Genomic DNA, 25790 nt, shown 5'->3' with positions numbered 1-25790 from the left:
TGCTTGAAGTAAGGAGATGCACTCTCACACCACTCTCCCAAACCCACCACATTGACAACTTTCTCCAAAACTTATTTTGCCTAATTTCCATCTTTTTCCTCAGCTGAATTCCTAAGCTTCCTTTAGAGAGTCTGGAGGTGGGTAATGAAGCAAGGGAGGCAACACCAGTGCTCACACCCCCCTTTTAATGGCCTGCATTACTTGGCCTAGCTCTTCACTTCGGAAGGTAGATATATTCTCCATTTATTTTTTGTTCCTTGTTCTTTTGAGGCCTTGGGTGAAACTGAGGCAAAGAAAGGAAGGAGGAATAAAAAGCTTTATTTATTTGAGCATTATTATAAAGATGGGACCTAAGAATGATTGCTATATCAGTAGGTTCTGACTCACTAGTTGGCATACATATTTTGACTTACGTGCTTTCAGTATTAGTTCATTCTTTTTTTAAATTTATTGAAATATAGTTGACATACAATATTATGTTAGTTTCAGGTGTAGTACATAGTGATTTGACATTTGCATACATTATGAAATGATCACCACAGTAAGTCTAATAATCGTCTGTCCCCAAAGTTATGAAATATTATTGACCATATTCCTTATGCTGTATATTACATCCTCATGGCTTATTTTATAACCGAAGGCCTCTATCTCTTAATCTCTTTCACCAATTTTACCCACACCCCCAGTACCAGCAAGGAACCACCAATTTGTATCTGAGTTTGTTTTCATTTTGTTTATTTTTAATTTTTTTTGATATAGACCATATTTTTTTAATTTTTAAATTGTATTTACTTTTTATACAGCAGGTTCTTATTAGTTGTCTATTTCATAAATATTAGGGTACACATGTCAATCCCAATCTCCCAATTCATCACACCACCACCCCCTACACTTTCCCCCCTTGGTGTCCATACGTTTTTTCTCTACATCTGTGTCTCTATTTCTGCCCTGCAAACCGGTTCATCTGTACCATTTTTCTAGGTTCCACATATATGTGTTAATATACAATACTTGTTTTTCTCTTTCTGACTTACTTCACTCTGTATGACAGACTCTAGGTCCATCCACATCTCTACAAATAACTCAATTTCTTTTCTTTTTATGGCTGAGTAATATTCCATTGTATATATGTACCACAACTTCTTTATCCATTCATCTCTCGATGGGCACTTAGGTTGCTTCCCAACCTGGCTATTGTAAATACTGCCGCAATGAACATTGGTGTGCATGTGTCTTTTTGAATTATGGTTTTCTCAGCGTATATGCCCATTAGTGGGATTGCTGGGTCATACGGTAATTCTATTTTTAGTTTTTTAAGGAAACTCCACACTGTTCTCTATAGTGGCTGTACCAATTTACATTCCCACCAACAGTGCAAGAGTGTTCTCTTTTCTCCACACCCTCTCCAGCATTTGTTTGTACATTTTCTGATGATGCCCATTCTAACTGTTGTGAGATGATACCTCATTGTAGTTTTGATTTGCATTTCTCTGATAGTGATGTTGAGCAGCTTTTCATGTGCTTCTTGGCCATCTGTATGTCTTCTTCGGAGAAATGTCTATTTAGGTCTTCTGCCCATTTTTGGATCAGGTTGTTTGTTTTTTAATATTGAGCTGCGTAAGCTGTTTATATATTGTGGAGATTAAACCTTTGTCTGTTGATTCATTTGCAAATATTTTCTCCCATTCAGAGGGTTGTCTTCTCGCCTTGTTTATGGTTTCCTCCGCTGTGCAAAAGCTTTTAAGTTTCATTAGGTCCCATTTGTTTATTTTTGTTTTTATTTCCATTACTCTAGGAGGTGGGTCAAAAAAGATCTTGCTGTGATTTATGTCAAAGAGAGTTCTTCCTATGTTTCCAAGAGTTTTACAGTGTCCGATCTTACATTTAGGTCTCTAATCCATTTTGAGCTTATTTTTGGGTATGGTGTTAGGGAGTGTTCTAATTTCATTCTTTTACATGTAGCTGTCCAGTTTTGCCAGCATCACTTATTGAAGAGACTGTCTTTTCTCCATTGTATATCCTTGCCTCCTTTGTCATAGATTAGTTGACCATAGGTGTGTGGGTTTATCTCTGGGCTTTCTATCCTGTTCCACTGATCTATATTTCTGTTTTTGTGCCAGTACCATACTGTCCTGATTACTGTAGATTTGTAGCATAGTCTGAAGTTAGGGAGTCTGATTCCTCCAGCTCCATTTTTTTCCTGCAAGACTGCTTTGGCTATTTGGGGTCTTTTGTGTCTCCATACAAATTTTAAGATTTTTTTTGTTCTAGTTCTGTAAAAATTGCCATTGGTAATTTGATAGGGATTGCATTGAATCTGTAGATTGCTTTGGTTAGTACAGTCATTTTCATAATGTTGATTCTTCCAATCCAAGAACATGGTATATCTCTCCATCTGTTGGTATCATCTTTAATTTCTTTCATTAGTGTCTTATAGTTTTCTGCATACAGGTCTTTAGTCTCCTTAGGTAGGTTTATTCCTAGGTATTTTATTCTTTTTGTTGCAATGGTGAATGGGATTGTTTCCTTAATTTCTTTTTCTTTCATTATTAGTGTATAAGAATGCAAGAGATTTCTGTGCATTAATTTTGTATCCTGCAACTTTACCAAATTCATTGATTAGCTCTAGTAGTTTTCTGGTAGCATCTTTAGGATGCTCTATGTATAGTATCAGGTCATCTGTAAACAGTGACAATTTTACTTCCTCTTTTCCATTTTGTATTCCTTTTATTTCTTTTCCTTTTCTGATTGCTGTGGCTAGGACTTCCAAAACTTTGTTGAATAATAGTGGTGAGAGTGAACATCCTTGTCTTGTTCCTGATCTTAGAGGAAATGTTTTCAGTTTTTCACCATTGAGAATGTTTGCTGTGGGTTTCTCATATATGGCCTTTATTATGTTGAGGTAGGTTCCTTCTATGCCCACTTTCTGGAGAGTTATCATAAATGGGTGTTGAATTTTGTCAAAAGCTTTTTCTGCATCTATTGAGATGATCATATGGTTTTCCTTCAATTTGTTAATGTGGTGTATCACATAGATTGACTTGTGTATATTGAATCCTTGGATCCTTGGGATAAATCCCACTTGATCATGGTGTATGATCCTTTTAATGTGTTGGTGGATTCTGTTTGCTAGTATTTTGTTGAGGATTTTTGTATTTATATTCATCAGTGATATTGGTCTATAATTTTCTTTTTTTGTAGTATCTTTGTCTGGTTTTGGTATCAGGGTGATGGTGGCCTCATAGATTGAGGGAGTGTTCCTCCCTCTGCTATATTTTGGAAGAGTTTGAGAAGGATAGGTGTTAGCTCTTCTCCAAATGTTTGATAGAATTCACCTGTGAAGCCATCTGGTCCTGGACTTTTGTTTGTAGGAAGATTTTTTTTTTTTTTTTTTTTCAGTACATGGGCGTCTCTCTGTTGTGGCCTCTCCCATTGCAAAGCACAGGCTCTGGACGTGCAGGCTCAGCGGCCATGGCTCATGGGCCCAGCCACTCTGTGGCATGTGGGATCTTCCCGGACCGGGGCACGAACCCGTGTCCCCTGCATCGGCAGGCGGACTCTCAACCACTGCGCCACCAGGGAAGTCCGGAGGATTTTTAGTCACAGTTTCAATTTCATTACTTGTGATTGGTCTGTTCATATTTTCTATTTCTTCCTGGTTCAGTATTGGAAGTTTATACCTTTATAAGAATTTGTCCATTTCTTCCAGGTTGTCCATTTTATTGGCATAGAGTTGCATTTAGCAGTCTCTTACGATGCTTTGTATTTCTGCGGTATCCATTGTTACTTCTCCTTTTCATTTCTAACGTTATTGATTTGAGTCTTCTCCCTATTTTCCTTGATGAGTCTGGCTAAAGGTTTATCAATTTTGTTTACCTTCAAAGGATCAGCTTTTAGTTTTATTGATCTTTGCTACTGTTTTCTTTGTTTCTATTTCATTTATTTCTGCTCTGATGTTTTATTTCTTTCCTTCTGCTAATTTTGGGTTTTGTTTATTCTTCTTTCTCTAGTTCCTTGAGGTGTAACGTTAGATAGTTTGAGATTTTTCTTGTTTCTTGAGGTAGGCTTGTATTGCTATAAACTTCCCTCTTAGAACTGCTTTTGCTGCATTCCAAGGGTTTTGGATTGTTGTGTTTTCATTGTACTTTGTCTCTAGGTATTTTTTGACTTCCTCTTTGATTTCTTCGGGACCTCTTGGTTATTTAGTAACGTATTGTTTAGCCTCCATGTATTTGTGTTTTTTATGTTTTTTTCCCTGTAGTTGATTTCTAATCTCATAGCATTGTGGTCAGAAAAGATGCTTGATATGATATCAATTTTCTTAAACTTACTAAGGCTTGATTTGTGACCCAAGAAGTGATCCTGGAGAATGTTCCATGTGCACTTGAAAACTGTAATCTGTTTTTGGATGGAATGTCCTATAAATATCAATTAACTCTATCCAGTCTATTGTGTCATTTAAAGCTTGTGTTTCCTTATTAATTTTCTGTCTGGATGATTTGTCCATTGTGGTGAGGTGTTAAAAGTCCCCCACTAATACTGTGTTACTGTCAGTTTCCTTTTATAGCTGTTAGCAGTTGCCTTATGTATTGAGGTGCTCCTATGTTGGGTGCATATATATTTATAATTCTTATATCTTCTTGGATTGATCCATTGATCATTATGTAGTGTCCTTCCTTGTCTCTTGTAATAGTCTTTATTTTAAAGCCTATTTTATCTGATATGAGTATTGCTACTCCAGCTTTCTTTTGATTTCCACTTGCATGGAATATCTTTTTCCATCCCCTCACTTTTAGTCTGTATGTGTCCCTAGGTCTGAAGTGGGTCTCTTGTAGACAGCACCTATATGGGTCTTGTTTTTGTATCCATTCAGCAAGCCTGTGTTTTTTGGTTGGAGCATTTAATCCTTTCACATTTAAGGTAATTATCAATATGTATGTTCCTATTACCCTTTTCTTAATTGTTATGGGTTTGTTTTTGTAGGTCCTTTTCTTCTCTTGTGTTTCCCACTTAGAGAAGTTCCTTTAGCATTCGTTGTAGTGCTGGTTTGGTGGTGTTGAATTCTCTTAACTTTTGCTTGTGTGTAAAACTTTTGATTTCTCTGTCAAATTTGAATGAGATCCTTGCTGGATATTACATCCAGCAAGGTTGTATCTTCTTCCCTTTCATCACTTTAAACATACCATGCCACTCCCTTCTGGCTTGTAGATTTTCTGCTGAGTAATCAGCTGTTAACCTTATGGGAGTTCCCTTGTATGTTGTCACATTTCCCTTGTTGCTTTCAATAATTTTTATTCATTTGATTACTATGTGTCTCGGCATGTTTCTCCTTGGGTTTATCCTGCCTGGGACTCTCTGCACTACCTGGACTTGGGTGGCTATTTCCTTTCCCATGTTAGGGAAGTTTTCAACCATAATCTCTTCAGATATTTTCTCGGGTCCTTTCTCTCTCTCTTCTCCTTCTGGGACCCCTATAATGTTAATGTTGGTGCATTTAATGTTGTCCCAGAGGTCTGTGAGACTGTCCTCAATTTTTTTCATTCTTTTTTCTTTATTCTGCTCTGCAGTAATTATTTCCACTATTTTATCTTCCAGGTCACTTATCCATTCTTCTGCCTCAGTTATTCTGCTATTGATTCCTTCTAGTGTATTTTCCATTTCAGTTATTGTTCATCTCTGTTTGTTCTCTAATTCTTCTAGGTGTTTGTTCCTTAATTCTTCTAGGTCTTTGTTAAACATTTCTTGCATCTTCTCAATCTTTGCCTCCATTCTTTTTCCGAGGTCCTGGATCATCTTCACTGTCATTATTCTGAATTCTTTTTCTGGAAGGTTGCCTATCTCCACTTCATTTAGTTGTTTTTTCTGGGGTTTTATCTTGTTCCTTCATCTGGTACAAAGTCTTCTGCCTTTCATTTTGTCTATCTTTCTGTGAATGTGGTTTTCCTTCCACAGGCTGCAGAATTGTAGTTCTTCTTGCTTCTGTTGTCTGCCCTCTATAGTTAATCCTTTTTCTTATTTTATTTCTTTAATTTTCATTAAAGTTTATAGCATGCCATCAAATTTTGATCCATTGTGATAAAACAGAAAGGCACCAAAAAGTGTAATTGCATATAGGTATTGAGAAAAATGCTACTTTCACCATTGATGAGTCATGTGGAAGATCCCTTTGTATATATACATTTAATGCAACATTCATTTAAAAGGAAAAAGATACTTTTTTAATATATATTTCTGGTTCCTAGGTCGAGATTATGAGAAAGATAAAGTCTGCAAGGAACTCGCCAGCCTGGGAAAAGATGACTTCACATCTTTGTAAGTATGAGGTACTCGCTCACTCTCCTAGTTACCTGACCTTGAATGAAGCTAAGTGTGAGGTATTTTCAGTTCTGTGTCAGGGACTGAACTGATCTCCATTAAGATTAAGAGGATAGAGCCCCAGGGTCAAAGTGGGCAGAGATGTCAGGCAAATGGAGGACATCCAAAGATTCCAGCTGAACTATTGTTAATATGGTCTAAGAATTTATTACAAGTATACTAATGAGTTGAGAAAACAAGTAAGCATAGTTTTCTAAGGTGAATTAAAAGGCAAATAGTACACGCTATGACGCTGCCAAACAAAGGCAGCAAGGTAAAGGAAAGGTTCATTTGGGGAGGCTTGAGAGAGGAAAGAACATGAGGCTGGTTTGATGGAACTCCCAAACTCAAGTTCTACTGTTACAAGATGCGTCTTTGTTCCAGATAAACTTATTTTTAAAGCCAATGTCATATTTTCACTAGTCAAGAACATGGGTGCAATATTCCACTAAAAAATTGAATAGATTTCATATTAAAATATGTGCAAATGTGAAAACTTTAAAAAATTCTGCATACATTGACTTCCATTTCTCCTCAGGTCAATGGTCCTATACAGCAGAAAATTTCCCAGTGCTACCTTTGAACAGATCAGTCATCTTGTGAATGAAGTTGTCTCCTTGACAGAAGCCTGCTGTGCTGAGGGGGCCGACCCTGACTGTTATGACAACAGGGTAGGATTGTGTGGTTGGCCATGTCTATGCTGGCCCAGGCCTTTACATCGTATCTTGGGGAAATTTTAGACAGCAACCCCCCTACTCCAAGTTTGAGGGAGATACGAAGTCTATTATCCTAGAGTCCAAATTTATTCTGGTATAGTGAACCAATTCTGCCCATTAGTCCTACAAGCTTCAAATGAGAAAACTGGGGTATGTATTATTAATTCATGGACCTCTTGAAATAATTCGAATATATTCTGTGTATCTTAGAAGCCTACCAATACCCATACCTGTATCATGCCAAGACTGGTACCAAGTGCCCTGGAAAAACTTAGTGTTGGTTTCAAGTTATTTGGGGGTTCAAAAATTGCCCTGTATATACACACACAGTTCTGCATTTTCTACCTTAGATATACATGCAGAAATTAAAAATGCTGAAATGACAGTTTTCAAAATATAGACAACAGCTGAAAAATGTGAAACTACAGGTGTTTCTAGCAATTTACTGATACTGTCATCCGGAAGAATAAAAATGACATTTAGCTGCATCTTGATAAAGGCCTCTACAGACAAATGTCTCACTGCTCAAGACTTCAACAGTTAGCCAACAGACACAATGCTCCAAAGATCTAATTAAAATATATTCTATGACTCTTACCTATTAATTTCTTTACCTGGACCTTATCTACATTCTAAGAACGTTATCGTTTTCTCCCACCAACAACTCCACAAATAATATGTCATTTCAACACAACCTTCTGCATTATCTTAAAATAAACAAGCAAACTACCAACTACAATCAAAAAAACAGAACACATTTTTATTTCCATTGTGTTTTACATATTTGCTAACCCATCCCTCGACCAGAAATGTTTGGTCATAACCCATCCAAGACTGTTAGAGACAGATCATAAGAACAGAGATAGCATTGACATTTTTTGGATAACACCATTTTCCTGCTTTACAAAGCAATTTTTTTTTCTACAAATATGTTACTTTCTTTGTAAACTTTGTTTTTTTATTGGAAAGGAGGTAATAAAAAAGGAAAAATAGGAAAGTTGCCAGGGAAAGAAATGGGAAAAGATTCACTGTTTACTTTTGGTTTACATAAATGATTCATCATGTTGCTTTGCTTTCCTTCATCGATAGGAAAGATCTTTAGAAGTTTTATCTTCAAAAGATATCTTATAAAATAACTGTAAAGATGTCAAAATCATTTTCCCATGTAAATCCCCAATTTTTTCCATGGACTTATTTCTATTTCCATGGGACTATTTCTATTCCACATTTTTATTCCAGGTATCAAATTCTTTCCAAAAAGAACATTTTGTTGCTACAACTGCTTTGCTGGTACTCTTACCATGGGCTTAGTCCGCCCACACGTATCTATGCACCACTGTTGAGGCAGTAAATTAAGTTGTACCAGTGCTTCAACCCATGATGCATAGGAGAATAAACTTTGGGACTTTGGGGAAAAAACAGGCCCTCAGGCCTCATCTTTGACCTACTGATCAGAATTTCTGTGTTATGCAGCCCAGGTATTTCTTTTTTTCTTTTTTGGCATTTCTTATTTTTATACACTGATGCAAAAGCAGGCTAAAGAACCATTGAGTAGGAGAATGCAAATCAATGTTGAAGACGAAAGCAGTCAAGGATTAAGAGCCTGTTCATTTAACAAAGGGAGGAGAGGAGGGAAGAGGGAGGTCCCCATTCTTAACGGTATTTAGAACAGAATACAGATGGGAGATCACATCAGAATCAATGGAGCTTTTTCAAATGACCTCCCTCATCCTTAGAGATGTTAATATCCCTGTGGATAAACACTGTACTAGAGGATCAAACCTCTAACAGCTGCAATCATATACAGTTAACTTGTTAATGAAGGTTCTCTTTTGGTCCTACTCTGAGTCTTAACATAAGACCCTGTACTAGCCTGTAACTAGAATAATGCAGCTTGTCATGGCCAGTTTGTTACTAAGGAGAATTTTAAAATTTAAGACTAAGATGTTATACTAAATGGAGAACTATAAGCCTGGAAACTTGCACATATGTGAGTTTACTTTTCTTTTCTCATTCTAGACTTCAGCATTGTCTGCTAAGTCCTGTGAAAGTGACTCTCCATTCCCAGTGCACCCAGGAACTCCCGAGTGCTGCACCAAAGAGGGCCTTGAAAAGAAACTCTGTATGGCTGCCCTGAAGCACCAGCCACAAGAATTTCCTACCTATGTAGAGCCAACAAATGATGAGATCTGTGAGGCATTCAGGAAAGATCCCAAGGGGTTTGCTGATCAGTAAGCTGCTTTCATCATATGTAAAACTTCAGGGCATAAAATAACATACATGTCTAATCTAACCCACTATTCTATATAAACACCTCTTATACCGCAACCCGGACAATTACCAATAACGAAAACTTGACTGTCACCCACAACATCCCATCTCTGTCAGTGCCTATTACAAATAGCTTTCTCAGATGGAGATGAAGTCAACTTTCCCAAACGTCCACCCTCTCTCATCCTAGTTCTAGTATCTGAAGCAGACTCACTTGGATCCCCTGTCCACATGACACGTTCAAATATTTGACAGCAGCTGTTGTGATTCCTCTTATGTTAGGGATCCTTGCACACTCCATCTGATAGAATTTTATTGCTGTGCACAAGTATTTAATTTCCAGTAGAGCATAAGAAATAAACAGTTTTTCATTCTTACAGTACATTCCCAGAAACACTTGTGAACATGACACTTGTTGTACCACATTAGTGGACATTATTACTTTTACCTTCTTAACATTCATGAAGAGCCGATTATATATTGATTCTTTACTCTCAGAAGATCATAAAGTTGTAAAAAAAATTATGATAATAGAGAAATATATATATACACACACAGAAGTCAAAAGCAACATCATTCAAACTGGCTTTAGAAGTATGAAATCAAGGTCGTCATTTCATAAAAGTTGGTTGGCTTGCCCATCCCTGTGAATTCAGGGAGGATTTTGCCTAAGATCTCAGTCTCTTTAGACACTTAGTGGCTTATGCTCACAAAAATTAAAATAATTTCAACAAACAAGCCTATACACAGCAATTGTCTAGAATAAACAGATAATGAAAGATAATTCCATTACCTTCATTTCAATTTTTTCCACCAACGTTAATAAGCAGCTACCATAGGCCATGCATATGGCAGATGCTAAAGGAATAAAGGGACAAATGACCCCTCCCAAGTAATCTACATGGAAATTTAGAAACGATTTTTTAAATGAAGATATTGATTAAAAGTGACTAGTATTATCACCCTTTCTCTAAATCCCTAGTGCTTTTTAGATATTATAACTATCAACTAACATGCACCCTTTTTCCATCAAAATATTTCTGAAAAAGACTGTTTCCCACAAATGTTTTGACCAATCCTATTTTTCCCCCCACAGATTTATGTATGAATATTCCATTAATTATGGACAAGCTCCTTTGACACTATTAGTCAGTTACACCAAGAGTTCTCTCTCCATGGTAGGGTTGTGCTGTACCTCACCAAACCCAACAGTATGCTTTTTGAAAGAGGTAAGTGTCATTTTGTTACATAGTTATGTTCTTTTTTCTTCTGCTTCTATTAATGCCGTTCCTTTCAAATAATGTTAGCAAGATTCCGATTCTGGAATCCGTAAACGTTTTTAAAATGTCTCTTTCGTATTTTGTTAATTGGAAAAAACACACAATCACCTCTGGGGAAAAAGTTCCGTTGGTCAGAATTCAGTTTTCTAGTCATCAAAAGGAGTCCAAATGGTCTCTTTTTGGCCATTCCTGCACACTGCTTTCAATGGATCCTGACCATCTAATGACATTCTCTCATTTATTTTCTAGAGACTTCAGCTTAAACATTTATCACTTCTCACCACAATGTCAAATAGAATCTGTTCACAATACTCTGCTTATGGGAAGGAGAAATCAAGGCTCAGGTAAAGATTTAGCACCATCAGCATGTATAGCTGTTTGTTTCTGCCCTATTGATCCATAATATTAGGATTCTCTAAGAAAATGTTTGTAATAGAAGATACAGACCATAGTGTTATGCTCCAATAATCCTCAAGTAGGGCCCAGTTATTTTTTCTTTTCTCCACACAAAATATGAATAAGGAACAAAACTTTTCTAAAACATAATTTGATTTTAATCAACCTTTTCCATATGCTCATATGGGAAGACTGGTAGACCACTAGAAATTATCTCCTCAGTATTCATATTAGCATGTATTACAAACACATGAGCAAAAACAATCGTTTTTATTCATCACGTGTTACTTGCTTTGCCTATGTTTTCCTTGGGAAAAAACTTCCTGAATTCTTGTTATATGAAGCTTTGTGCTCTATAGTGTACATCTCTTAAGCTTCATGAATTTATTCTAATTACTTACTTTGTTTATAAGCTTCACTTTGATTTTTGTATGGTTAATTTCACAATTTTGACAGTTTCTATGTTTACACTTCCCTCAACTTCTCAGACATCTAGATTTGTCAGCTTTATATCTTCAGTATTTAGAGTCTCTTTAATTCCTTTTACTCTGATCCACAAGTGTTTTCCTCTAATGGTAATGAAAGAATTCATGCTGGGACCAGATCTTAATGTTCCCCCAAAGGGCATAGAAACTACTTTCATGAGTCCTTTAAAAAATAGTCTTCCATTAGAACTACTGAAATACTAAATGGCATCTTCTCTAAAACTTCCCTTTAGTTTTCCTTGCATTTAGAGTATTTGGCATGCAGAGCATAGGAATTCATAGTATAAAACCCCCTATAACAATATACATATATGTCTTAATCATAAATTTATACTTGCATTAGTGTCTAGGAATTTACTCCAAGGAACTATCACTGAGTGTGGACAAAGAGTTAGCTAAAAACATTGCTGCCACATTTTTTTTAAATATGAAAAACTTAGATATTTCCTAATAGAGCACATTTAAATCAATCATGATATATCCATTTATGAGAGAATGCCATACAGTTTGTTATAATTATATTTTAAAAGAATATTTAATGAAAACAAAGTATTGCTAAAAGAAATCAAAACTACAAATAGACATTTCATGCTTATGGATTGGAAGAATTAATGTTGTAAAAATATCCATACTATCAAAGCAATCTACAGATTCAATGTAATCTCTATCAATATCCCAATGGTTTTTTTTTTTTTTTTTGCTGAAACAGAAAAAAAATCACCCTAAAATTCATATGGAATATCAAGGGACTCCTTATAGCCAAAACAATCTGGAAAAAGAACAACAAAGTTGGAGGTCTCACACTTTGATTTCAAAACATATTACAAAGCAACAGTAATAAAGACACTGCGGTATGGGCATAACAAGATGCAGAGAGACCAGTGGAAAAGAATAGAGCGCTCATATAGAAACCCTAATATATATGGCCAAATGATTTTCCACAAGGGTGCCAAAACTACATGATTGAGAAAAAAGTCTCTTCGACAAATGGTGTGGAAAAATTGGATTTGCACTTGCAAAAAAATGAAGTTGAACCCTTACCTTACACCATATATTAAAATGAATTCAAAATGGATTAAAGATCTAAATCTATAAAACTCCTAGAAGAAAACATAGGGAATAAACTTCAGGACATTGGATTTGGCAATTTCTTGGAAATAACAAAGCATAGGTCACAGCAAAAATAGATATACAGGACTAAATCAAGCTTAAACTACTGCACTTTAAAGGAAAAAACCAAGTGAAAAGGCAATCTATGGGATGGAAGAAAATATTTGCAAGTCATCTGTCTAATAAGGGTTTAATATCTAGAATGTGTAAGGAACTTCTACAGCTCAACAAAAAATAACTTGATTAAAAATAATTGAATAGATGATTCAACAAGAGATATGTAAGTGGAAAGATATTCAACATCACTAATCATAAGAGAAATACAAATCAAAGCCACAATGAGATATCATCTCACACCTGTTAGGATGGCCACTACCAAAAGAACAGAAAATGAGTGTTGGCAAGGATATGGGGAAATTGGAATCCTTGTGCACTGCTGATGGGAATGCAAAATGGTACAGCCATTGTGAAAGATAGTATGAAGGTTTCTCAAAAATTTAAAAATAGAGTCACCATATGATCCAGCAATCTCACTTCTGCATATATGTCCAGGGAAATTCAAAGCAGAACCTCAAGGAGATATTTGCACACCCATGTTAACTGCAGCATTATTCACAATAGTCAAGAGGTAGAAGCAACCCAAATGTCCACTGACAGATGAATGGATAATGTGTGATACATACATACAATACATACCTATATTACATATTATACAGTCTTAAATTCCTGTCACATGCTACAACATGGATGAACATTGAGGACATTAGGCTAAGCAAAATAAGCAGTCACAAAAGGACAAATACTGTATGATTTCACTCATATAGAATATCTAAAGTAATAAAAGTCATAGAAAAAGAAAGCAAAAATGTAGAAGCTTACCAAAGGCTGAGGGTGGATCAGTGGGGAGGGGGCAGTATTTATGGGTTTCGAGTTTTAATTTTGCAAGATAAATTTCTAGAGATCTGTCATATAAAAGTAAATATACTTAACATTACTGAACTATACACTTAAAAATGGTTAAGATGGCCAATTTTATATGTTTTTTGCCGCAATTTAAAAAGAATGATATAGAACCTATTCCTGATATATTAAGTGAAAAAGGAAAATAGGTGAATGGTATAGCAGAGCATAATCGCTTATAAAATACCTTGTAAGCCTTATAAAATACTTCAGGGTAATACACCAAAACATCAACATTTATTAACTCTGTGGTCTAGGGCTATAGGTCTTCATTATTTCTTTTATCTGTAGTTTCTAAATGAACTTATGAAAATTTTTAAACACAATGAGGGGTCACAAAAACACAACGCTGGCCTTATGAATAGACATTAGTGCTTTCTTTATTGCCATTTTAGATCTAACTTTTTTTTATCACAACTATTTTTTTAACATCTTTATTGGAGTATAATTGCTTTACAATGTTGTGTTAGTTTCTGCTGTATAACAAAGTGAATCAGCTATACGTTAGATCTAACATTTTAAAGGCATGCTTCAACTGTGTAGATCTGGCCAGAAGAGAAGCTCTGTATCAGTACTGAAAATATGAAAAGATTCATTGGGGATGACTGAATTCTGAATAGTGACTTCTGCACAAAGAATCCATCACATAGCAGTTGTGCTCTATGCAGCCATTGAGGAATTAAAATTATGCTATTACTCCTCCCGACTCTGTGTTCATAATGAAACCAAAAAAAAAACTGGGAATATGGGTAAACTACTAATTCATTTTTAACTGTTTAGCCATCTCATAAAATTTGCCCAAAAAGTGCCTACTGCAAATCTGGAGGATGTTTTGCCACTGGCTGAAGGTGTTACCACAATCCTCTCCAAGTGCTGTGAGTCTGCCTCTGAGGACTGCATGGCTAAGGAGGTAAGACAATCATCATCATCATGAGCCACATACTGAGTGGCAGACTTTCTCCTAAGCTGCTTTTTATATGCATCATCTCAATGAATCCTCATATGTATCCTATGAAATTTAAATATATTGTTAACTCAGTTTTACAGATGAGGAAACAGAAGATTAGCAAGGATTAATAATTTGAAGTCATACAACTAGCAAGTGGCAAAGTCCACACACAAGGACAAGATTCTGATTCCCAACACCTTACTCTACCTACAGAGCCCAATGCAGATCTACTAGTCGTATATAGTTAAGTTTAAATTAAACAAGTTTAAACTTCAACTTTGGTAACACTAGCCACTTTTCAAATGCTCAGTATTGCACAGTACAGATAGAAATTATTTATTTCATCATTCATCATCTGTTCTATTAGACAACACTACAACCATTATTTAAAGTGTCTAATGTTTTTGTTATGTCTATTAAAATTTGATAGTCATCCAAATTTCTCACCTTCCATTTATATAATCCTTTCAAGTAGATACAAATTTGAACTGTTACTTAAATAAAAGTCACTACGTGTCTGTGGACCTCTTTAGAGATAGATACTTTGTTACCTGGCCTTTTTTCATTAAGGATACCTGTCTATGTCCATAGATACCTGTCTATGTCCATAGATGTTTTTCTATAACCTGACTTATAATGGCTAAGTGGGACTCTATGTATGTATTGCATATGCTGCATTAATCTACCTAGATATGCCATCTTTTTATTTAACCAGTCCCCTTTTATTGGATTTAGGTTGTTTCAGTTTAATATGTTAAGCAATGCTGCCCTTAATAGTCTTGTAGCTAAATCTTCCCTTCACCCATAATTATTTTCTGAGAGTAAATTCGTGGAAATCAGATTGTATACTTTAAGGCTCTTAGTACACGTTGACAAATTGCCCTCCACAAATGTCCTACCAATGTACCTTGAAAGAGCATTCACACTGACTTTTGTAAGCCTTCCTTATTTTTAATTAGACTAACTAGGAAACTAACAATGCACAAACTCACAATTGCTTTTGTAGCTGCCTGAGTACACAGTAAAAATCTGTGACAACTTATCCACAAAGAATTCTAAGTTTAAGGACTGTTGTCAAGAAAGAACACCCATGGACATTTTTGTGTGCACTTACTTCATGCCAGCTGCCCCAAACCCCGACCTACCAGATGTCAAGTTGCCCACAAACAAAGATGTGTGTGATAAAGGAAACACCAAAGTCCTGGATCAGTAAGTAGGGTTGATCTAATTTGACAGTATTGATATTCACTAGCATTAAGTGACAAAGAAATTAAAATGGGAAGAAATAGTAAGCCTTTATCTGTTTTCCTCCAGCTAAGAACTAAAATAAACCATTGGCTGCGTATACTGAGTTGCATGAACTACGAGTACGTGCATACTTGAGGTGTAAAAATATTTCTTAATTAAGTCAACAGGCCCTAAAATCAATTACCAGTATTAGAGAGCAGAATTTAGACTGAATTTGGATTGAAACTAATTTACATTTGTCTAAGTACTCATTGTTTTTTTTTTTGCGGTACGCGGGCCTCTCACTGCTGTGGCCTCTCCCGTTGCGGAGCACAGGCTCCGGACGCGCAGGCTCCGCGGCATGTGGGATCTTCCCAGACCGGGGCACGAACCCGTGTCCCCTGCATAGGCAGGCGGACTCTCAACCACTGCGCCACCAGGGAAGCCCCTCATTGTTTTTATAAATGCATAAACAATGGGATGAGACAATGGAAGAATTTACACAAACTACTTTCACAGAAAAGCTACCTAAGTTACTCACTTGATGCTTTATATAGGGTTCATTGTATTATAGTTGCATAAAGGACAGTTCCATAGGCATGTGAAGTAGATCTGTTTATATATAAATATATAAACAAATTTATATGTAGTACATACAGCATTTTACTTGAGTTAAATTAACTAGTTACAATAGCTTCAAAGCAACTATTAATAATTTGCATTCAAATGAGAATATTGATTTTAACTTCAAACCTGTTGGTTTGGAGTCAATTTTAATTAAATCTTATTTTTAATTAAGAAGGCAGGTATTCTGCCTTAATAGATGTCAAATTTCAAAACATGACATGCCTACACAAATCTACCCATTGTTAAAGAGTGTTACCTCCTTTCTCTTTCATGCCAGGTATACGTTTGATCTAAGTAGGAAGACTCATATTCCAGAAGTATTCCTCAGTAAAATACTTGAGCCAACCCTGAAAAGCCTTGATGAATGCTGCCACTCTGAAGACTCTACTGCCTGTTTCAATGCTAAGGTACAATGTGCTATATTTTCTTTATCAACTTTGCTATAGATCAAGGGTTGGCAAACTGCAGCTCATAGGGCAAATCTGGCCTGGTGTCTGTGATCTAAGAATGGTCTTACATTTTTAAATGCCCTAAAAATAATAATATTATACATGAAAATTATATAAGACTCCAACATCAGTGTTCATAAAGTTTCATTGGCATATAGCTCTACTTATTGTTTATGGCTGTTTTGCCATGGTGGTAGTTGACTAGGTACAGCAGAGACTGTATAGGACTTACAAAGCTTAAAATATTTACAATCTGGTCTTACGTAGAAAATGTTAGCCAATATCTGATATAGATAATAAACACTCATCTTGATACATTGCATGGAGTTCTGATTTAACATCTCCCTGGACAGTGTTTCAAGACAAATAACTGTTTTCTTACAGGGTCCTCAATTGACGAGAGAACTATCTTCTTTCATTGAAAAGGGACAAGAACTGTGTGCCGATTATTCAGAAAACACATTTACTGAGTACAAGAAAAAGTAAGGGACTTGTTCTGGCTGATTCCTCCAAATTTATCAATAATAGTAGCCCAGTACTGCTATTTGAAGAAGAGTTGAAGACTTTAGATGTGCTAAGCCCAAAAGGAAGGCATTTCTTTATAAATAAGTGTTAACACTAAAATAATAATAAAAAGTTTTACTGGCTTCCTGGAAAATCTCTGTTGAGAAGATCATATCATTCTCAACTTGATTAATTTCTTAGATTCATTTCAAATCATTTTGAACAACACAGATCCAGCAAGCACAAATACAACCCCACAAAAAGACCTTTATAAAGAATCCCAAAAGGATGACACCTTCTTCAGTGACCCCCATGAAGTCTACCTTAACAAAGCTCTAAAAGAAAAAAAGCTGTGAAATCCTTAAGTTCAAAATGGTTATTTCCCAGTTATCAGAAAATTACATAATTAATAGATCATGGAGGCATTATAGAATGTTACAGATAATGCAAGATTAAGTTCTCTGCCAACAGTTTTGAACTCCAGGATTACACGGGGCAACTGAGTGATAATTTATATAATCTCAATACATTAAAAATGTTAATGCAGTCAAATTGACATTTTGAGTTTTGAAAGTAGAGAAGATGGAAACGATTGAGTCTAGGTATTTACAATCCCATACATGCCCTTTTCCTCCCTATCCTACCAGAGTTCCTTCTGGTCTGACTTGCTTTCCCCTCCCAGCTGGAACCAACTCTTTTCAATAACGCTTTTATAAGCAGGCTAGTCACCCTCACCCTGTTGTCCTTTCCCTGTATCCATTTCACTAATCCCAAATCCAGATAAACTTGGGTCTCTACTACTTCCCAATCCCACTACTGAGTGGGCTGGCAAGTATTTCTTGGAGAAAGTCGTAAACCAGGCTGAGTCATAAACCATTATGAGGGTAGAGAGTTACCAAGATCACAGACCAATCAAACTGGGAGAGAATCAAGAGAATTCAGATCCTAGCACCGTCTTGAAAGGGAGAGAGAGAGTTAGTTAATAGTAGAGCTAAAAACAAGAGCCAAAGTTTCTAACCTTTTTTGTGTTTTCTAGTATAGCTAGTTGAGAAGTAGGCAAACTGAAGGGAAAATTACATAAAATGAGGGAGAATACATGAAGGTGACAAAGTCCTGTAAGGGAAGTATTCTTTGAGGAGTTTGAAATCTAGAACTTGAGAGAAGATGAGAGGTCAGGGAGAATAGAGGAGGAAGTCATCCATGCTGATTGATGCAACTGAGCGAATGAAAGGGGAAAGGCGGGAATTCAAATTCAGCAACAGTTTGTATGTTTACTTTCATGATCTAAAGAGACAGGTTTCACTTTCTAATCTCAAATTGAGGCACTAAAAATCATTCCACAGATATTAAGTTTTCTTAAGAAGGGCAACTATATTTTCCTTTTTTGTTGCTAAAGATCTGAAGTGGCTATCATTTTGCACTAGACATGTTTATAAAACACATCTAGTAAAACTTTACATAAAATTGGCCTTTCAGACTGGCAGAGAGGCTAAGAGGAAAACTGCCTGATGCCACAGAGACAGAACTCGAAGAGCTGGTTGACAAGCGCTCAGACTTTGCGTCCAAGTGTTGTTCTATAAACTCACCTCCTCTCTACTGCAATTCAGAGGTAAGAAAATTTAACCCTCTACTTAATCACTGCATAGTATTAAGAACTTATATAGTAAGATTTACTCATTTGTTATTGATTGCCTGATGGAGAAATGTTTTGTTGGCCTTTTCAGATGCAGTAATCCGTTTGTTTACATCCTCCATTTGACCCATTATTCTCCAGCAGTCATTTCAGAATGCTATATTAGAATAGTCAAAAAAGATAAAGAGAGCACTTCATTTCACTTTACAGCTAATTTGGAGGTATTAGTGACAATTCCAAGAATTTTGATGTCTCACCCATTCTATTTCTGCAGTATAGAGGCAGGGTTAAGAACAACTCTATGCTATACCAAAATAGCATCTTCCTTTGCTCATCTCTTTCTTAAGTTCATGATATTAAGTTGTATCCCTTTTGGCCGGATTTAACTATTGTTGGTTTTGTTGTCTATTGGGAAGGAAACATTTATGATCCATTTTGGACCCATCATTTTTGCTTTTACATAAAAGTAATTTAACTATAGTGTAAAAGTTAATACTACGGGGCTTCCCTGGTGGCGCAGTGGTTGAGAGTCCGCCTGCCGATGCAGGGGACACAGGTTCGTGCCCCGGCCCGGGAAGATCCCACATGCCGCGGAGAGGCTGGGCCCATGAGCCATGGCCGCTGGGCATGCGCGTCCGGAGCCTGTGCTCCGCAACGGGAGAGGCCACAACAGCGAGAGGCCCGCGTACCGCAAAAAAAATAAATAAATAAATAAAAAGAAAATAAATTTTAAAAAAAAGTTAATACTACTTAGGCCAGTGATTTAATGCCAATCAGAAGTCCCTTTCTATAAGTTAAAGAACTTTTTCAAGAACTTACATGAATTTTTGTTCATCTAAACCATGAAAGCAACAAAGGCTGGTTTCATTTTATTATTCTATTTTTCTATTCTATTTCTATTACTATTCTATCAGAGCACATTTGATAATATCCTAAAACTTAATAAAAATCACAAAAGTTTGTGTGTCAGAAGAAAACCTTGAAGCTCATTTAGTGTACTTTTTTACTCAGTTAATCCCTTCCACAGGTCATTCAGCTTCCATTTAAATACAGTCAATTTATTTTCTCTTAGAGGTAGACTATTTTCACTGCCCAGTGGCTTCATTTATGAGAACATTTTTCTATAAACTAAACCATGATATTCTCCTCATAATTTCTACTGAGTCTAGTCTGGCTTTCTCTACCAACTAGAAAATGTCTTTCTCTCTTCTCAGTAGAGGCCCTTTTATATTTGAAGTGGTTTTTGGAAAGTCAGACTGTGAAAAGCTGTTTGTGCCTTTGTTTTTGTTCTTTTAAGTTTGGGGTTATACGTACCAATTCTCTTAACGTTTTAGTGAAGTTTTGTTTTTCACCGTATACTGCCAAACAAAGCCTTAAATTAACAAATCGAGCTACATCATATTGTTTGTCTTTCTTCTCTATACCCTTGAAGATTCTGATTTCTCCTCCAATTTCCATGTATACACTCCAATCCCAAACCTATTTGCCAACCTTGTTTGTAATAATTTGTAAAGTCAGAATTCCAGACGAAAAGGGTACAATAGAATAAAATCCTGTTCTTTAAATTCTGCGGAGAAATATATCATGTTCACCTGTCATTAAAATTCAAAACAAGTAAGATTCTAAACAAAAACTGAAAGACTTGGAGTATTAGGATATTTTGGTCATTATCGGCATTAAAACATTTAGCATAAGGCAACTAAACAGAACAGTTCCTTCCTGGACTACCAACTGGCTTTGGGTAATATAAATAGCTGCTTAGGCTGCCTTTTCCAGAAGGGGGGAAAAAAAAAGTCACCTTACCTAAAAGGTGTTTTCTATCAGCAGAATTTGCTCTGACGGTCTCATGCAGTCATCAAGGAAAAAAAAAGCCTAAATCCTTTTCTTATATTCTGTCAAAATACCGCTTTTGTAACCCATCTCTAGTCCCATCATCTGTTCATCCAGTTACACATTTTTGACCTCATACGAGACAAACTGAGCTTTATGCACGAAGCACATGCTTCCTTCAAGCCTCTTGCTTTTCATTTCTTTAATCTGCTTTTCACTATATTTTTCATTATAACACATTGCCGTTTTAAAACTTTATTTTCAACAACCATGATGAGAAGGCAGTTTGGTAGTGTTCTCTTTTCTTGCTTTATAACCAGTAAATTTATAGCAGTGCTGCTGCTGAGTAGCCAGACTTTCCGTAATAGCTAAAGAACAGTGAGAGGAATGGAGTTGAGATACTCATGAACATTTGATTATTTAGAGCCCTCGGACGTTAGACCCTCTGGTGTTTGTTAGCCTTTTTGATTGTCTTTCTACGTTAATCTCATTGTGAGGTAGGTGTGCTCACCTCTGCTTTCTGACTTCAATCTGCTAGAACAGCATTCACTTTAATTCTCAATGCTTTGTGTAAATATTTGTCCCATTTACCCTATAATTTGGATTATAACTTCTCATTAAGTTTATCATTTAATCTCCTCATCCAAATGCTTGACAGTTTCTTTTCCTTATAAGTAGTGCCCATCTACTACATTCACTCCAAGTCATTTATATCCAGGGATCCATTTCTGTCTACCGTTCTAAATATACTTGGCACAGTTGCTAGAAGAGTGGCAGAAGGGGCCTCTGAACCATACTAAATCAGTGTTTCATTATGTGGTCATCTACCCTTACCTACCCTCACCCTGATCTTGAAATGATCAGGAAATAGAACCATCAGTGTAATCTTCTTTCAGCTCTACCATGGCACTCAGGACTGGTCCATTTTTATATTCTGTAGAGGCCCACTGACTGTAGAAAAACTTACCGCTACAAAATTAGACTTGATTTTTATTCCTCTCCATCATTCAGGCAAGGCATCCCTGTTCATTCTTCTGAAAACTCATTACTGTGCTATCCCTAAGATGTCCCAACAGATTTCCCAAAGTTTTCAGAAAGCCACTGTTATGTGCTGGAGTTGATCATTAAAATTTCGAAGACAGTCAAATGCAAATAGCCAAGAGAAGCTGGGCAAAGAGGAGACTGACTCTTCCTCTCTCATCCCCTTCACCTCCTTCTCTCCCCTTTTCTTCTCTCCCATACTTCAGGAAAAATTGTTACATCTCTCAGTATAAGTAGATTTTATAATCCTCAGTATCATAGCTAGCAATTATTAAACAATTTCTATTTCTTAGGCAGGATATTAATAGCTTTCCATGTATTTATAGAATGATCTAAAACAATTCTAAATGTTAGGTAACATTATAATTCCCCTTTACACATGGGTTGAGTGAGATATACAGAGATTATATAAGGAAAATCGTAAGTTTATTTAATGAGTCTGTTACCTGTCACTCCATGTCATTGTCAGAATTCAGCCCAAATTTAGCTAATAATGACAAAGGCAAATTACTGATACCGGAAGACTATTAATTACTGACTGAAAATCCAAAATTATTGTTAAAATAGCAAAAATGATACCAGGTCAGTAGTATCATTCTGAATTCCATTCATCCCACTTCCTTGGAATCTTCTTTCATTAGTTACACTCTTTTGTTTCAACAATACCTTTTTAATGATTCTAATTTAAAGTTACTTATCTCCTGATCTTAAAAAACTAAGATACTTTAGACACTACTCCCTAGCTACTTTTCTCCTTCCCTTACAGCCAAGATTCTTGAAAGAACAGTATATACTCTCATTCCTTACACCTCTTATTAATTCCTCTACCCTTTGCAGTATGGCTTCTGATGCTACCATACCACTAATGGCAAAGTCACACTGAAATCTTCTTGCTAAATCTAATAAACATTTTTCAGTCCTTATCTTACCAGCCTTCTCTGCAAAACACTTGATACCCACAATTATTTTTCTTCTTGAAACAATTGTCATCTGCATTATCATATTCTACCTTTTTCCTTCTGACTCTTCCCTTCTTACTCTCTTTAGTATTGTCTTCCTCTCTGCCTATCCCTTAAGTTTTAAGTTTTCCAGAGTTTTTCCTTGATCTTCTTCACTTTTCATGACATGACATTTTCCCTGAGTGTTCTCATCCATGGACATGCCTTCAATCTTCAAATCTCTACCTCTAGCCAGAATCTCTCCCCTCAGCACGAACATTTTTATCCAACTGTCCATGGGGGCTCTCTTGTCCCACAAGAAATTCAAACTCAACATGCCCAAAGTCTTTCCCCTAAAACCCCCTCTTATTTCCTAAATGTATAAATATTATCGTCATTCACATTGTCTAAAATGGAATCCTTGACTTCTATATACATTCAGCTAAATTCCAAATCCTATCAATTCTAACTCTTCAGTATCTCTCAGTAGATACCTTCTTCTACATTATCAGTACTCTTAGGCAATCTTTGCCGGGATTACACCCTTGGTCTCCCATCTCCAGTCTTCCTCCAGTGCCTCACACCCAATTCCATCTCTATACTGAGGTCAAAATAACCTTTGCAAAGCACAAAATGGTGAATACATTCTAATTGCTCTCTGTTGCTTCTAAATTGAAGTCCAATTTTCTTTTTTAATCAAAGAATTTGGACCCTTGGTTTCCTCTCCAAACTGACCATTACTTCTTGCTCCTCTTGTGTTGGTTCTCCTGAACTGCTTGCAATTTTTCAAGTACATTAAAGTTGCTCTTACCTCAAGGTTTTGCACCTAATGACGCATCCTAGATTGCCCTATTCGCACCCTATAACGTGGCTCAATCTTTCATCAAGATTCTGGATTCAGTTTAGACACCACCTCCTCTGGGAATGCTTCCCTGGCCCCCAAGCTGTTATGCTTTAACATTCAGTGCACACCCAATAATTAGCGCCTATTAACTATTGTCATTTTTTCCTCGTCTTTTTTCCTGGAATACTGTAAACTCTTCAAGAGCAGGGACACAGTAAAACTAATAAGGATGTGAAGGATGGTCAATTAAAAGTTCAATATAAAACTGCATTTTGACAAGAATCCTTTCCTCTAAACAAGGTTCAAAAAAATTTGTTATACCTTTTGAAATGACCTTCTAGTCTACAAACAAAACACTCCATGATTTAAATAATTTTTTTCATTTCAGATTGATGCTGTAATGAACACCCTACAGTCCTGATGCATGTGTACTGTCTTAGGTAAGTACAGTTTTTAAAGGCAGCAAAGAACCCAGCTTTGTACAATGTATCTTTAAAATCATAATGGGAAGGAGACTATTTGTCCAAATTATTCTAACAATTATTTAAAGTCATTTTATGAGACTATTTTATGAGATGAGAATATTAAGCATATGGAAAAGTCAAGGAGCTTACGCAAGTATATACGACCAACTTCTGACAAATTTAGGACTAGAATTCAGATCCTCAGCCTGGTACTATATCCATCTTAACCTCACATCTAAGATAATGACAGTATAGAGATCATTTCAGGTATTTTAATGCATTCAATAGAAAAAACTGAGTTCAAAGACAGAGACCATCAAGTCTTAAAGATAACATGGCAGGATTCTCAGAAGGTAAGCGGCATTCCTCAAATTAAAGCAACACTGTTGAAATAGTACCACTTCCTTCTTTCAGATATTACATTTTCACCCATTAAGAAATGCCTGATAAAGATATTAAAAGTATAAAATAATTTCGATAGAACTCCATACTTTAAACTGAAGGTGATCTCAACTGTGCACATTTCTACAAAAATATTTTCTCTCTAGATTTAATTGTATTCATTTTAAAGATATTGCTTCTGGGCTTCCCTGGTGGCGCAGTGGTTGAGAGACCGCCTCCCGATGCAGGGGACATGGGTTCGTGCCCCGGTCCGGGAAGATCCCACATGCCGCGGAGCGGCTGGGCCCGTGAGCCACGGCCGCTGAGCCTGCGCGTCCAGAGCCTGTGCTCCGCAACGGGAGAGGCCACAACAGTGAGAGGCCCGCGTACCGCAACAACAACAAAAAAATATATTGCTTCTGAAATTTAAAAAAATGATTTAAAAAAGTGGTTTTGGCTTATCTCAGATCTTAAACAGGCTTTTCAATGATGTAAAATTTTAACTTTGCCGATTTACTGGTATCTTTTCCTAAAATGATATGAAAGCAAAAGCCTTTGACTAATGAAATTCAAGCTTCCAACTATCAACAATATGAATCATTAGAAACAGCAAAAGGAAATTAACATTCTGAGAGGAACTGCAATGGAGATGATCAAGGAAACTCATTTTTGGAATCACCCAATCTGGATTAGAAACCCCTCTCCGTCTATCTTTATAAACTTAAATTATACTGCCTAGAGCTCAGTTCCCTTTTCTGTAAGAAGAAAATTGTAATATCTACTTCTCAGCATTGTTGTAATGATTAAGTGAAATGATTATGCATATAAAATTCCTAGAAAATAGTAGCAGTAATACTAGCAAAGTTGTTACTGCTGCCGCTTCTACTACTGATATAACTGTTGACTAAAGAAAAACATACAACCTGAAAGTTGTGAGTTATGTTTTATTTGGGGACCTTACTGAAGACTACAGCCCAGGAGACAGCCTCTCAGATAGCTCTGAGGAGGTAAAGGAGGAGCCAGGATATATAGGTGTTTTTTTTGCTGAAAAAACAATCATGAAGTTGAACATCAAAGATTATTACTAATCACAAAGAACAGACATCTCAAGTTAATGATTTTAGTTCTTTTCTATTATATGGGAAGGTGCAAGAATCTGGGGTCATTGAAATTATTGCTTTAGATATGCATAGGGCCAGAATCCAGAGCACGGAAAGTTTTCTGTTTTTCTCCATCCTGAATTCCCCTCAGGGCACACTGTCAGGACAGCTGCAGTGTCTGACGGCAGGCAACATTCTTTGTCTGCAATATGAATCTAAACTAAAACAAGT

General features: G+C 36.3%; 1 protein-coding gene across 1 annotated transcript in view; it reads left to right on the top strand.

Moving 5' to 3' along the window:
* Positions 1-24035, top strand: part of GC (GC vitamin D binding protein) — a 35987-nt gene extending 11952 nt beyond the window's left edge. The window contains exons 2-12 of the mRNA XM_030878085.2: positions 6243-6312; positions 6893-7025; positions 9090-9301; positions 10438-10570; positions 10871-10965; positions 14353-14482; positions 15528-15730; positions 16653-16782; positions 17209-17306; positions 18805-18937; positions 24003-24035. Of these exons, the coding sequence (XP_030733945.1) occupies positions 6243-6312; positions 6893-7025; positions 9090-9301; positions 10438-10570; positions 10871-10965; positions 14353-14482; positions 15528-15730; positions 16653-16782; positions 17209-17306; positions 18805-18937; positions 24003-24035 (1370 nt within the window). The remainder of the gene's footprint in view (positions 1-6242; positions 6313-6892; positions 7026-9089; positions 9302-10437; positions 10571-10870; positions 10966-14352; positions 14483-15527; positions 15731-16652; positions 16783-17208; positions 17307-18804; positions 18938-24002) is intronic.
* The last annotated feature ends 1755 nt before the right edge of the window (positions 24036-25790 follow it).

This window comes from Globicephala melas, chromosome 5, assembly GCF_963455315.2.
Source record: "Globicephala melas chromosome 5, mGloMel1.2, whole genome shotgun sequence".
NCBI lineage: Eukaryota > Metazoa > Chordata > Mammalia > Artiodactyla > Delphinidae > Globicephala > Globicephala melas.
The sequence above is the reverse complement of the archived record's forward strand: the minus strand, read 5'-3'. Positions and strand labels throughout refer to the sequence as shown.